Source organism: Hydractinia symbiolongicarpus, chromosome 7 (genome assembly GCF_029227915.1).
Source record: "Hydractinia symbiolongicarpus strain clone_291-10 chromosome 7, HSymV2.1, whole genome shotgun sequence".
In the NCBI taxonomy this organism is placed as follows: domain Eukaryota; kingdom Metazoa; phylum Cnidaria; class Hydrozoa; order Anthoathecata; family Hydractiniidae; genus Hydractinia; species Hydractinia symbiolongicarpus.
In genome coordinates, this window is record NC_079881.1 from 7,045,945 (window position 1) to 7,059,639 (window position 13,695).

The 13,695-nt window shown below is 40.5% G+C and overlaps 2 protein-coding genes across 2 annotated transcripts; both read left to right on the forward strand.

Annotated features, from left to right (window-relative positions):
* Window positions 1–5,228: 5,228 nt before the first annotated feature.
* On the forward strand, window positions 5,229–7,007 carry LOC130648455 (uncharacterized). Its single transcript, XM_057454508.1, has 2 exons — window positions 5,229–6,419; window positions 6,489–7,007. The coding sequence occupies exons 1-2, from the start codon at window positions 5,229–5,231 to the stop codon at window positions 7,005–7,007; spliced, it is 1,710 nt and encodes a 569-aa protein (XP_057310491.1).
* Window positions 7,008–7,495: 488 nt separating this feature from the next.
* LOC130648456 (uncharacterized) lies at window positions 7,496–8,477 on the forward strand. Its single transcript, XM_057454509.1, has 2 exons — window positions 7,496–8,067; window positions 8,159–8,477. The coding sequence occupies exons 1-2, from the start codon at window positions 7,496–7,498 to the stop codon at window positions 8,475–8,477; spliced, it is 891 nt and encodes a 296-aa protein (XP_057310492.1).
* Window positions 8,478–13,695: the final 5,218 nt, after the last annotated feature.

A 13,695-nucleotide genomic window follows, 5' to 3' on the forward strand; every position in this document is an offset into this window, starting at 1 on the left:
GATATGAGTAAGTGAGACATTCACTAAATCGAAAGAATTTTTACATTCCCTCCTTCAGTGTTAACCAATTAACGCGAGATTACTGTGTTTTGCAACGCTTGTTACCTTTTAAAAATTCTTGACATTAAAGTATGACAATCGTGTGATGGCGCGATTGACCTAAACTAGATCCGCTTCAACAGTTAAAGCCATATCATTTTTGATTTTTTTTCCATGGTTTCATCTATTATTCCACTTAATCCTGCTTCAGTCGCACCTTTCTGGTGGTGGTAACACTGCATTTTTAACATGGTTTAAAACAATGTTCAATTCTCCAGTCTTCAGTCTTCAGTCTTATTAGGAGGTGCACAGAGGTCAGAGGATGTAGTATTAAAAATGTTTATTGCAGATGTTTTGCACTCTAATACTTTTTATAAAGGTTATATTACCAGCGGAAGATGAGGGAAGGGGGGGGGTAAAGTCAGCTATCTTTTGCCAAGTTAGCCTATAAAACTTTATCGTTGGCAGTGCATCCATTAACATTATTATTGACTTCTAGCCGCGGTATTTAAATGATTTTTTTTAAGAGTGTCCATTATATAATGTTCTTCTTATCAACCTGTCTACAACAAAAAACATAAAAGTACATAGACGTTATGCGTGGACAGATAACAAAGAAACTTATAAAAGTAGACATTACACGCAACTAGATAATGATTTAACAATTCAACTCATTCAAAAACCAATCTGCTTTCGAAAGACACAATGTTTACGTCTGTGTCCCGAACTTACTCCTCTCGATGCACGAATTCAAAGTAGCTGTGATCGCAACACATTGAAACTTAATCTAGTTCTCAGCCAATTTTTCGTGATGCTCACTAATTCATTCCGCTTTTCACCAATGGAACAAGACAGTTTGTTGTAAAACGTAGCACATTCTCGAGACATCCCCCTAAAACGCGTGAAGATTAGGGGAGTGATAATCCTTGATCAAAACTTTTGACTTTCGCATTATACGATCTTTTTTTAGCTAACTTATTGGTTTTGTAGCATGCTTTCAGATCACGGTTGAAGTACATTTTGGCCGTTGGGTTAAAAACCTTTTACATCAAAAAAAGGCATTTGTTTTCGGATCCAAAATCCTCTAGCAGCTACGTCTACTCGTTCTCGTCAGTAGTTATGGTTGATGAAGGAAACTGTTCACCAGTGACTTCCTGTAATACGCGCTCTATTCTCATGTCCTTACAACATTCCTAAAGTAGTTTGGCAGTGGAGTTTTGGATTTCTTTTTGTCGTAATGTTATGAAACCACCTTTCGGACAGGATAGGACGTGCTCAATGTAAAAGGAACACATCAAACACATCTGGATGGTAGTTGCTTAATCGGGATGCAGTATCGCGTGAATAAACTATCCCAAAATACTTGTTTATCTAAAACGAATCCATGCTAATTGGCAAGTCATTCAACCAACCCGATGCACTAGTTTCCAAAGAAGCGTCGAGCATTCTGACTTTTAGTTGACCAGTCAAATACTGCTTTATTGATGTTAACGTCATTTCACAAGTCTTCCTCTTTTCGTTTTTAATTTCATTTTTTCGCTTCTTCAATACGTCCATATTGATTTGTCATAAATATCATCTTGACATTTCACTTTTTCAACCATTTTGCTTGTTAGGAGCACAGAATTGCTGTACTCAGTGTGGCAACGTTTCGACGGATCAAATACTCACAATCCTCCATATTTAACTGGACGAGAGAACAATAATCTCTCCGAGTCATTGCAAACATATCTATTCAATATCGTGGTGATGAATTTCTTCCTAATTGTGTCTTCTACGGCATCAACATTTTACTTATGTTTGGAATAGTCATTACACACATGTTTACCTTATGTTGCAATCCATGTACGAAAGCAGCGTAAGCAGCATGCGGATAAGTTTCTCCAATTTTCGACAACGTTTCCACTTCTAAAGTCCAATTTTTCACTTTCTTTTCCACATATATACGTTTGAAAGCTTCACTACCAACAATCGCACCAAGATGACGATTTCCCTCTTTCGTTATCTGAACACCTGTACCACTCAATAGCGCAACCGCTTCTTCATAAAACCGATCCTTTACAATCAACCAACTCTTAGTAGCTTTCGGAAAATATCCTATGTGCAAACCATGCGTAGAAATAACATCCCATCACCTTCTTAAACCACTCAAAGTGTTTACACCAGTGAAGTCGTTAGCATATCCTATCTTCTTAGTTGAATTGTCACGTTCGTTGCGTTTCAGCATAAGGAGTGGCAATATACTGACTTCGTACATCCTCATAGCAACAGGATCGCCCTGCATCGTTCCCTCTCTGAAAGTATCTGTTTACCACCCGTGATGAATGACCTTGCTGGCGTAGCATAACAGTTATATATATACAATGAAAATTCTGGACACAATATATCAACATTATGAAGAACAACTGACCGATTTATCGAATTGAAAGCATTCGTCGCATCAATTTGTAGTAAACCATAATTTTCATCTGCATCAAACAAGTCTGCTGCTGCATGATCTGACAACCAGATTTCTGACCTGCACCATAACTGTAGATTTCCATTCGTATTAACTAAATCATTCTTCACACACATCATCACGGATTTTGCGATAATTCGTCTCAGGACTTCACTAATACCAATAGGTCTGATCCCAGGATTTTGTTCAAAGGTATCAGCCAACATGCCATTAACGCCTCCAAACTTTAAACGTATTCAATCTTTCTAGTACAATTTATTAAAATTAAGAAAATGGCCTATTTTGGGGATGTGGAACGTCATTTCTAATGTCTATGGCATTTTTAAATTAAATTTTTACCTGTAATCTGTTTCTAGCTATTAAGCCTACAAGTGTACCAAGTTTTGCCAACTAAGCATAAGTAGGTCCGAGGTTGGTGAGCTGGCTCTACTCTTGCAATTACTTACTCTTTAGAATCATGTAAACCAACCTGGTACTAGTAGGACATTTGGATTTCCCCTGGTGGTTACGGATTTGCTGCCAACGATGTCTTTGCCCCTCTGTGAAAACAACCATTGAACGAGGCTGCATTTCCTACGTAAACTTTTTATTCATAAACAATTAATAGCATTTATTCTAAAGTCCGGTGTTATTTCTAAAAACGTTTACTTACTTCAAATCGCAAATCTGATAATAACGTACTGCTACACATCGCTACGAAACATTACGCTTTACTACATTGTACTACAGGGAAAGAAAGGGCTTGCTACACTCGACAACCGACATTCATGAGCCTCACTAAAGTGTGCTACATGAAAATACGCTCCATGGTACACTGTTGTTTAGGCTATTGTGTGCTAAAGTGGGGCATATGGAGAATAGGAATTCATTATCTCCACAAGGCTTGGGAACGTACATAGGTCTAACGCATGTTGAATACTATATCTCCTTCATATTCAGGAAGTAATACGTGGACGACTTACCAGCTATACAGAGTCTGCCAACGAATGTTCTTAAAGTGAAATAATGCAACATATGACTGTTTGAAACTACTTCCAATAAAATAAAATAAGATAAAAATAATCACCATAAAAAACAAGTTAAAAAGAGAAGCACGTCATTTTTCTACTTTTTATCCATTGCAAACATACGAGGTATATTGTAGTATACGGAATGTGGGAACATTTAGTTTGATTGCAAAAAAAGGATTATAGCATACACATTGTGAGATACCGACAGTATGTCATGCAGAATTCGCTATGTGGAGTATGCAGGATTTGCTATAAGGAGTATGCCATGCGGAGTATGCTATACGGACTATGCCATAAGGACTGTGACATGCTTTACATACGAAGTATGCTATACAGAGTGTGACATGCTTACTATACGGAGTGTGACAGGCTTAGTATACGGAGTGTGACATGTTTGCATCCTCGTCCCCAGGGTCTTGTGGCCCCTGAGGTGTTATTTCGGAGTGGCCAACAATTTTGCCGCTACTACCTTTATCAACAAGGCAAAATGCCTTGGGAACGAGGTTGACATGTTTGGTAGGAAAAAGTCATTGATTGTATGGTTAGTTTTATTGCATATAGAAACATACAAAACAAAGTTATAAAGCTTAGAATAAATATAATGGAGGCCATAAAAATAAACTTCATACAAAACGCCAATATTAAACTACATCATACAGTAGAACTGCCGGTAACTCGAACACCGGTTAACTCGAACTTTTATTAGCTGGAACTGTTATCTACGGTAATTGGTACTCTGCATGCTTGTCTCATATTATAGACTTTTTTCTTCTTACACAAATTATTTGCTTGTTTTAGGCTCCATTTTCTAAACTGAAATAGCTCAGATTAAATTTTTAATAAGAATACTTAGTTTAGACTTAGAGATAGAGAAATGTTCGTTCTGGCGCAGACGACGTCGACCAAAGGGAAATTCCCTATAATGCCAGTCACCAACACAAAATAATATGATATATAAATGCCAATAACCAACACATAATAATATTAAATCATATATAATAGTATATACTCATATTATATAGAATATGAGTGAGGGAATTTCCCTTACTCAAAAATATGACCGCGCTAGAAAAATTGTTGATTGAAATCAAAAAATATATATAACAAAGAAGATGAATTTGAATTCAAATACTGTAAAACAGTTACACGTCATCGCGAAAACCCGTGGGATTAAGGGTTATTCAAAATTACGCAAAGCAGACCTTATTGCTTTATTAGATACACATCATACCTCATTCTCACCACAAGCCATGGACATTTTTGAAAAACATGAAATGGCTAGATCACGTCCTATTAAGAAGAACATCGAGCCTTACGCTCCCACGTTCGAGGAAATGAACGAGTTTGAACGTCAGGAGCTGAAGATAACTCGTCCAGTAGTCAAGAGTAAGCTGCGGGAGTGGTCAGAGTGGCTACTATCACATGTACCAGAGAGTATCAAGAAACCAGTGCAAAGTATATATACATCGATAAAAACACGAACACTTTCACTATATGATGGTGCCAAGAAGACCCTGGTTGGCGAGGTCGAGGAAGTAGCGAGGGAAGATCATGATTTAGAGTAACCGAACCAAGATTTTACGCCTCAAGAATACAAGCATGCATTACATAAGACATTCAAGAGTTATCGTATAGCTGGCATAGATGGAACAGATATTGATTGGTATCTTGGTATGATATGATCGCATGTGAAAAATTTAATAGAGAACCCAGTGGAAGACATGGGATCTGCGAAAATTCAGTGCTCCCTATGGATCCTATGGAAAAAATCAATCGATGGTACCAACGAGTTTATTGAGGTTGATAAGGTCTTTCATAGCAATATGACATCAGTATTTCAGGGCACAATCGTGAATGAATCGCTGGATACGATGTTCGCGCAAATGAAAACACATATCGAAAACCCTGCACTACCGAAAAGTGGCTTTAGTATCGGTCGTATTCAACACCTCGATGTTGATTTTCATAAGCTGAAGTTAAGGTGGGGCTCCTCATATATTGAAACACCCAAGTGGATCGCTACTAAGAAAGCTATAATTAATCCTAATAACAACGATCAAGAATGCTTGCGATGGGCCTTAATAGCCGTCTTGCATTATGAGGATATAGCAAAAGATCCTCAAAGAATCAGCAAGCTCCGGCCATATGTGGATCGATATAAATGGCAAGGCATTGAATTTCCAACATCCATCAAAGATATCATCAAATTTAAAAGAAACAATCCCGTCATTGCCGTGAACGTCTTGTATGCGACGGGAAGGAGCTTTAATATCTTGCGGCGATCAATATTTAATGAAGGAGAGAAGCAGGTTAATCTGCTATTGCTTACCGATAATAAGAAAAATCATTATACAACCATCAAAAATATTTCGAGATTATTGGGTAGCAAGATATCGAAGAATCATGGGAAAATGCACTTTTGTATGAGTTGCTTGCAGGGGTTCCAAACGATAGAATCTCGGGATAACCACTATAGCTACTGCAAAGACAACGAGGCGGTAAAGATCACGATGCCCAGCGACAAGAAAAAATGTTTATATTACCAAGATGGTCAGCAGCAATTCAAAGTATCCTTCGCAATCTATGCGGATTTTGAAAGCCTACTGATCCCTATGAAAGAGAATGCTCGGGACACTAAGACCAAGACGCTGAACAAACATGAACCATGCGGCTGGGCTACATACAGTACCTTTGCTTATGGAGAGGTCCCTGATCCGCTATACGAGTGCAGTGGTGAGGGATGCGTACAACTCTTTATCCAGCACCTGGAAGACGAGGTAAAAAGGCTTTACTCGCTGTTTTCCCAGAAGCCTATGACGGAACTGACGGAGGAGCAGAAATATTCATATGATGCTGCGGAGACCTGCCACATCTGTATGAAGCCGTTCAACGATGATCAGAAGAATCGCAAAGTAAGGGACCACTGTCACTATTGATTATGCAGGGGTCCGGCCCATAACACATGCAACATAATATATAAGATTCCCAATCACGTACCTGTGATATTTCACAATTTAAGTGGCTATGACGCCCACTTGTTCATTCGCGAGCTGGGCGAAAAATATGATACTCAGGATATCGGTTGTATCGCTGAAAACACCGAGAAGTATATATCGTTCAATGTTAAAATCACCGTACCCATTGCAGGCATAGGATATGGCGATGGTGAATTTTACAAAAAGATTGAAATAAGATTTATAGACAGCTGTCGGTTTATGGCATCCTCATTAGAAAAACTGGCAAGCAACATCGTTGGTACCAACACTGATGGTATGAAATGTCAGAGGTGCGCTGATACATGCTTGGAATTTCTAAACATCAACGATGAGTATGTGGCAAGCTTTTGGTGCAGCAATTGTGAGTCGAATACAACGAAGCAGTTAGACAAAGAGCGAGTGAAGTCCAATACACCAGCCATGAGTTACTACTTTAGCGATGATGAGTTATTCCGGCTTATGCTTAGGAAGGGAATATATCCCTACGAGTATATGGATAGTTAGAAATGATTCAAAGAAACAACGCTACCCCTAAAGAATCATTCTATAGCAATTTAAATATGAAAGGGACTCCGAAGGGCCCAGAGAATACCATGGGTGACTATCACGAGGCATATCTGGTGATGGACCTCCTGTTGCTTACCGATAACTTTCAGAATTTTCGGGGAGTCTGCCAGAATCAATACAAACTCGACCCTGCTCACTTTTACAGCGCAACCGGCTTAGCATGGAGGGCAGCGTTGAAATCAAGCTGGAACTCCTTACGGATCCCGATATGTTATTGATGTTTGAAAAGGGTATTAGAGGTGGAATCACCCAATCCGTATATAGATATGCGGTAGCCAACAACAAATATATGGGGGATCAGTATGATCCTAAGAAGGAGTCGTCCTATTTGCAGTACCTAGACGCCAACAATTTATACGGCTGAGCAATGCAACAGCCCCTCCCTCCTCATGGATTCAAGTGGATATTAAATGTGAGGATATTAAATGAAAAGAAGATCGAGAAGCTGTTATCTGATAACAAGCACGGATATCTATTGGAAGTTGATGTTGATTACCATCCATGACAAACACAACGAGCTGCCTTTCCTGCCGGAGCGTAGGATGATTTACAGAGTTGAGAAGCTTATACCAAATCTCGAAAATAAGCGGAAATACGTGGTACACATCGGGGCTCTTCACCAAGCCCTGAAGCATGGGCTCGAGCTTAAGAAGGTACACCGAGCTATACAATTCAAACATAGTGCATGGCTTAAGCCATATATAGACCATAACACGAAGCTGAGAACTGCCGCCAAGAATGACTTTGAGAAGGATTTTTATAAGCTTATAAATCTCTCGGGGTTTGGAAAAACCATGGAGAATATCCGAAATCATTGCAACATCAAGTTAGTCACCAATGAAGCAGCCTATACGAAGCTGACCATGCAACCAAACTTTAAAAGCGGCACTTCTTTCGGTATGAATCTTATGGGTATTGAAATGGGTAGAACGGGTATTAAGATGAACAAGCCCGTATATATTGGTCAAGCTATCCTCGATCAGTCGAAAACCGTCATGTATGAGTTCCACTACGACACTTGCAGCCAAATTATGCAGCAAATTGAGGCTTCATTATATGGATACGGATAGCTTCATTTACCACATTAGAACGGAGGATTTTTACCGCGACATTGCCGATGATGTGGAAGTACGTTTTGATACGAGTGCTTATGACAAGAATGACAACAGTCCTCTCCCCATCGGCAAAAACAAGAAAGTCGTGGGCTTGATGAAGGATGAACTCAATGGCAAAATTATAACACATTTCATCACATTGAGACCTAAAGCTTATGCCTACAAGAGCCTCGCGAAAGACGGAGGTGATCGCAAAGCAAAGGGTGTAAAAAAGGCCGTGACCAAAAAATGTATCACATTTGAAGATTACCAACGATGTCTAGAGGAAGGTATCATTATAAACAAGAGTTGACGTTGTATGCAAAACAAAGGGCATAACATATACACGCAAGAAGTCACAAAAATAGCGTTAAAGAGAGCTGATGACAAAGGGATCGTTCAGGCGGATCAAATAAAAACGCTTGCCCGGGGTCATTATCGGTTGAAGAAATAAAAATGATGGAGTTATTACTACTGATCGCGATATTGCTCCCATACACATTGATACTTGCCTTCCTCTATCGATACCATAGTATAATAAATAGGATGTCTGAGTTAGCTGATCTTTTTGATGTAGTTGACACACCGGCTCAAGCGCTTGAGCAACCTATGAATAAGCGCCAAGCTCTCAAGGATACTTGCAAATCCAAGCCTCATCTTTTAACAAAAAATGTACTGATGGTTTCATGGATAAAGCATCATCCGAGATTATCGAAAAATTATATAATGAATTTACTGAACGAGAGTTGGTTGAGAAGGGGCAGAATACTGCCAGAGCTATTTCGTGTCACGCTATTAGCTTATACACGAAGGCTATAGGAAACGTGGTAACCCTCGATAGCCCTGAAGGTTTGAGAAGAGACATAGAGGAAGATCCTATTATTAGGGAGAGCATGGCTGACTTGGGTATAGTCCTGTACACAGCATTTGGTAAGTTCCTTGCACCTTTGCTCTTTGCAGCCCATACGATTAATCATACGCAGATATCTAAGCATCCTATTGAGGGTACCCCCGATTCGGGGGCACTGGTGAATGATACAAGGTCTCCATCATAAAAAGAAGATTTTATAAGCCCTGTGGCTTATAAAAAATGAGCAACGAACAATCGCAAGAAGAGAGGGTAATAACAAAACCAGTGAAGCATCCTGGTAGAGTCGCACAGGGTCACAATTTGGCCACACTGATGAAGAAAAGAAAGGAAGATCTTAGACAACAAGAGGGTGTTGTACAACCTCCAGTCAAAACCTCTTCTATGCAGTCAGGAAGTGGTGTATATATTGGTGGAGGCCTTATTGCAATAATCGCATGTATTGGAGGTGCCTACTATTGTATCCGTAAGAGACATGCGGTACCCAGCAGCTTCCCGAAACACATGCACCAACGGTTCAGCAAAAACCTTCAAAGCCCGAGATTGATATTTTTCACATGCGATAGTGTATAATAAAGCATGTCTACAAACGTAAGCCCCCAGCAAAAAGAGATTATTGATATGATATACGAGACAATCGTGGACCTCGGGTTCACATGTGGATATGCCATGGTTGGTAAGAGATTCCTTGGGGTCTCGAGTCCTTTAACCAAGTTAGATACCAGCGACGTTATGAAAATGGTAGCGTATTTCACCGCAGGGCAAGGAAGCCGTGAGATGGCCGTAAGCAAGGGCTGGATAACCGCGAGTATAGTCCCAAAACCCAAGTAAGCATATATTCAAATAAAAATATCTCTGAATAAGCACATGCAAATTTCGTATATATACCACGGGTATATACGAAGAATAAAATGCTAGATATTGTCAAGGAATCTCATACGGCTATCTTTACAGGACCCACTTCTTGTGGCAAGACGCAGCGTGTTCTCGACCTTCTGGAAAATGAATTCAGGGGTCACTTTCATAATATTATAATCCTTTGTCCCACCATACGTTACAATAGGTCTTATCTCGATAGACCATCGCTTTGGAAAGATCCTTATGTATTTCTTATTGATCCAAGTGATAATTTGTTCGATTGGATAAGCAAATTTTCAAACCTACTGGCAAGTGAAGAAAGCTTATTTATGATTGATGATATGATCTTATCCGAGAGCCCAGATAAAAAGCGACAGCCTCTATTGGAGCTCGCCATTAGGTAGACACAAGAAGCATAGCTTGTGGTTGTTAACGCAATCATACGCGGCAATTCCTAAAAATCTCCACCGGCAGAAAAAAATGGTATTTATGTGGTATCCCTGCGAGAGATCGGACCTAATCCAGATCGACAACGAGACAAACCAGATAGAACCTACCGACTGGGACTCCATCAAAACCCAGTTGAAAAAGTCCAAGCATGCGTGTGTTTGGATTAGGCTTGAGCACCCCAGGGCTTGGAGTATATTAGAATAAATGTCATACATCAGAATATTAGAAAATCAGCTGAAAGCCTGTCATGAAGAGCTCGATCGCATCCCACATTTAGAACGGAGTATAGAGGCTCTTGATGAAGAGCTAAGGGATGCACTGGAGAGGGTAAGGTATCAGAGGAACACCATGTATTTTTTCGGATTCATGTCTGTCCTAATGATCACCCTGGTAGGAGTAATGTAAATAATAAAATGTCACTTACCTTATTTAACACATTGCCTACTATTGAGATATTGATAAACAATCAGGGCCAAGCAATGTTTAAACGTGCTGATCTGATAAGATTTCTGGGTATTGTTGATATAAAGGCGACATACAGAGATGTAAAAACCACGCCTGGTCATGATAACAGATGATGCGTTAGACGCACTGTCCAAGGAAGTAACCGGAGACGAGGCTTTCGTGACATTGGATGGTGCATTAGAGATTGTACATAGATCTCGAAAACCAAGGGCTATTGAGGTCATGAAATGGCTAACTGAAAGAGGTGTGGAAAAATTACAAAATGAAATCGAAGAACATCGTCAAGCCTTGGCAATACTCAACGATGACCTTCAGGAAAGGGACTTAACTATCGCTAACCTTGAGGAAGACCTCCAGAAGAGGGAAAACCAGCTCGATCTCCGAACATTGGTAATTGCGGGACTCCGTCAAAGATACGTACCACATGCCAATGATGCGGGCAAGGATAATGTTATTATGATATTTCGCAAACATACAACACCGGAAGACGATAAATACCACCATCTTCCGTATTACTGCGCCCGCGTACAAAGACGTGGTATTTTTAAGAAAAGGAGGTGGATCAGGCTTCAATATCCTGAGTCTGAAGAAATCGTCGTTATAGATAACGCCAATGGCATGCATGCGTTTAATCGGTTTGAAGAGGAAGGACATATGGAGCGATACATATGCCACTTCAGGCTTATTGATATTACTCGCGAGCATTTATATGACCTGGTTGATCCGACATTAGAAGATTAGAGAGCGTGGTTTTGTGTGTTCATAACACACAAAATCGAGAAATATTACCAATTTTTAACATGCTCTGGAGGTAGTTCAAACCTTCGGGTACTAGCATGAGCTCCTCTGACACAAAACTACGTGAGGGGCCATTTGTCAAGTAATATAATAACCTCGTACCTGTCACTATATGGTCGAGTCTGTACGTCTTTTTGCTCCAGAACGCATCAGTCGCGCGCCTTTTTGCATCTCCATGCTCTTCTCCCGGCTCAAGGAGGTAGAGAAAAAGGGCGTCTTGTGGTAGAGGCTTTTCCTCCGGGTCCTTTTCATTTGCAAGTGGTACGTCATCAAGCTTAATGGCCTTGCTCGGTTTTATGCTAATCATAGTAGTTTTGGTATTGTTCATGCTTTTCACAATATTGTACAGGTGCTATGTGGTACTGGTTTCGTCAGTTAGTAGCTCTTGCGCATCCCCGGGCTTGAACAATCTCCCGGCGAGTACCTTGTTGTAGGACTCCACGAACGCCGTGAAAGTATGATGATACTTGGTAGTAGCACCTTTAATTTCCACTCCTTTACCTTCCAGGAGTTTTGTCACGTCCGATTTGAACTAAATGTCATTATCGCATTGGAAAGTCTTCGGATAGCGTATAGGTCCCCCTCTGTAAATGTCCTGGATCATGTCGGCTACTTCACTGGCTTTCTTAGTACGTAGCGGTCTTGCCACTTTGTAGCGCGAGGCCAAGTCAATTCCTGTGAGTATATATTTATAAGTGTTTCCATAGACTTTGTCATGGGGCATGTAGAGCAAGTCATTGGTGAATATGATTAGGCTTTGTAATGGTGAAATGGAGATAATTGATATGCTTTGGTCCTCGAATATGTCTGAGGCAGAGCAACTGACGCGATAACCAGTGATTAACACGCTTCTTAGAGAGATCACTCTGCTCAGAGAGTAGTTTAATGGCTTTCCGTCCAGTCCAAAGATTTTCTGGAGAATAGTAGATTTGACTTAGTTTTTCAGCTTCCTTCTCGGTAACAATATGCTTTGACATATTTATTACATATCGAAAAACGATTACATATATTTGTACGCCACGAACCCCAATAGTGTCAACGATCCTAGAATGAACGTGAGTTCACCATCGGCTTTTTGTTTACTGGGGACATAAAAATCAGATAATTTCGGGGCTTTCTCAATCGTGGCAATATAGTACAGTCGCATGCCTTCATCGAGTTCTTTAAGACTCTCGCCAGCTTGACGCTTAAGCTCTCGCTGCTGATTGTACCTGTCGATCTTGTCTCTTACGTTCTGCCTCGCCATGCGAACTTATTTTTGAAAATAGAAAGTTACTACCTGAAAAGGAGAACTCGCCCCACCCGCGGGTACCATAATGCTTGCCATGTTTATTGTATGGTATTACCATAGAATAATGTTATGAACATATTGATCAATACTCAACAGAATAGAACATACCCCCTAGGATATTTAATGGCGCGTCCATTAAGAGATACACGTAGCATTTTATATCTCCATTACCATCGTTTTTTTGCTGATATGTAGGTTTAGTCCATCCGATAACCTCTGCAGAGGCCGCCCGCTCCCGTGTAAGGTATCGTCCGGACTGCTACGGAAGTCGACAAATAGCCCATACCTCTCCGTAAAGAACTGGCCAATCGTGACTATAGAGTCATGCTGACCGAAGAGCTCCGCTACTTGTTCCAAATAATCTTTTAGGAGCATGGCATGGGAATACAGTTCATTTGGTTACCCTCTACCACACTGACCGACGATATGCCAGGATTGTAGAATTTAACGATACCAGGGTCCTGAAATAGCAGTAAGATACCTTTGAGAGATTTCGCCGGAGTGTCGATTTGCAAGTTGTAACTCGTGTCGGCCTTTTTCATTATAACAACTTTGCCCCTGAGTATACGCTCATAGGGCAGGGTGAGACGGCTGTATCTGGACATCATCGCACTAGCGAGGTCTTCGTTTGTCACCTTGTCGAATTCTAGGCAAATGTTGGAAATCTTATAGGAGCTATCAACTGCCTTTGCGGCTGTGTTTCCGGATGCTGCGGTACCACTATCTTTGATCACGTCACCATATGAAGCGAAATGGATCACAAACTGTAGCCTATCGTGGAGGCCATGTTGATAAAACGGA

Coding starts and splice junctions, on each gene's coding strand:
- LOC130648455 (XM_057454508.1), top strand. CDS start 5,229: ATGGGATCTGCGAAAATTCAGTGCTCCCTATGGATCCTATGGAAAAAA. Junction 6,420..6,488: donor ATGATCAGAAGAATCGCAAA/GTAAGGGACCAC, acceptor ATAATATATAAG/ATTCCCAATCACGTACCTGT.
- LOC130648456 (XM_057454509.1), top strand. CDS start 7,496: ATGAAAAGAAGATCGAGAAGCTGTTATCTGATAACAAGCACGGATATC. Junction 8,068..8,158: donor GATCAGTCGAAAACCGTCAT/GTATGAGTTCCA, acceptor TTACCACATTAG/AACGGAGGATTTTTACCGCG.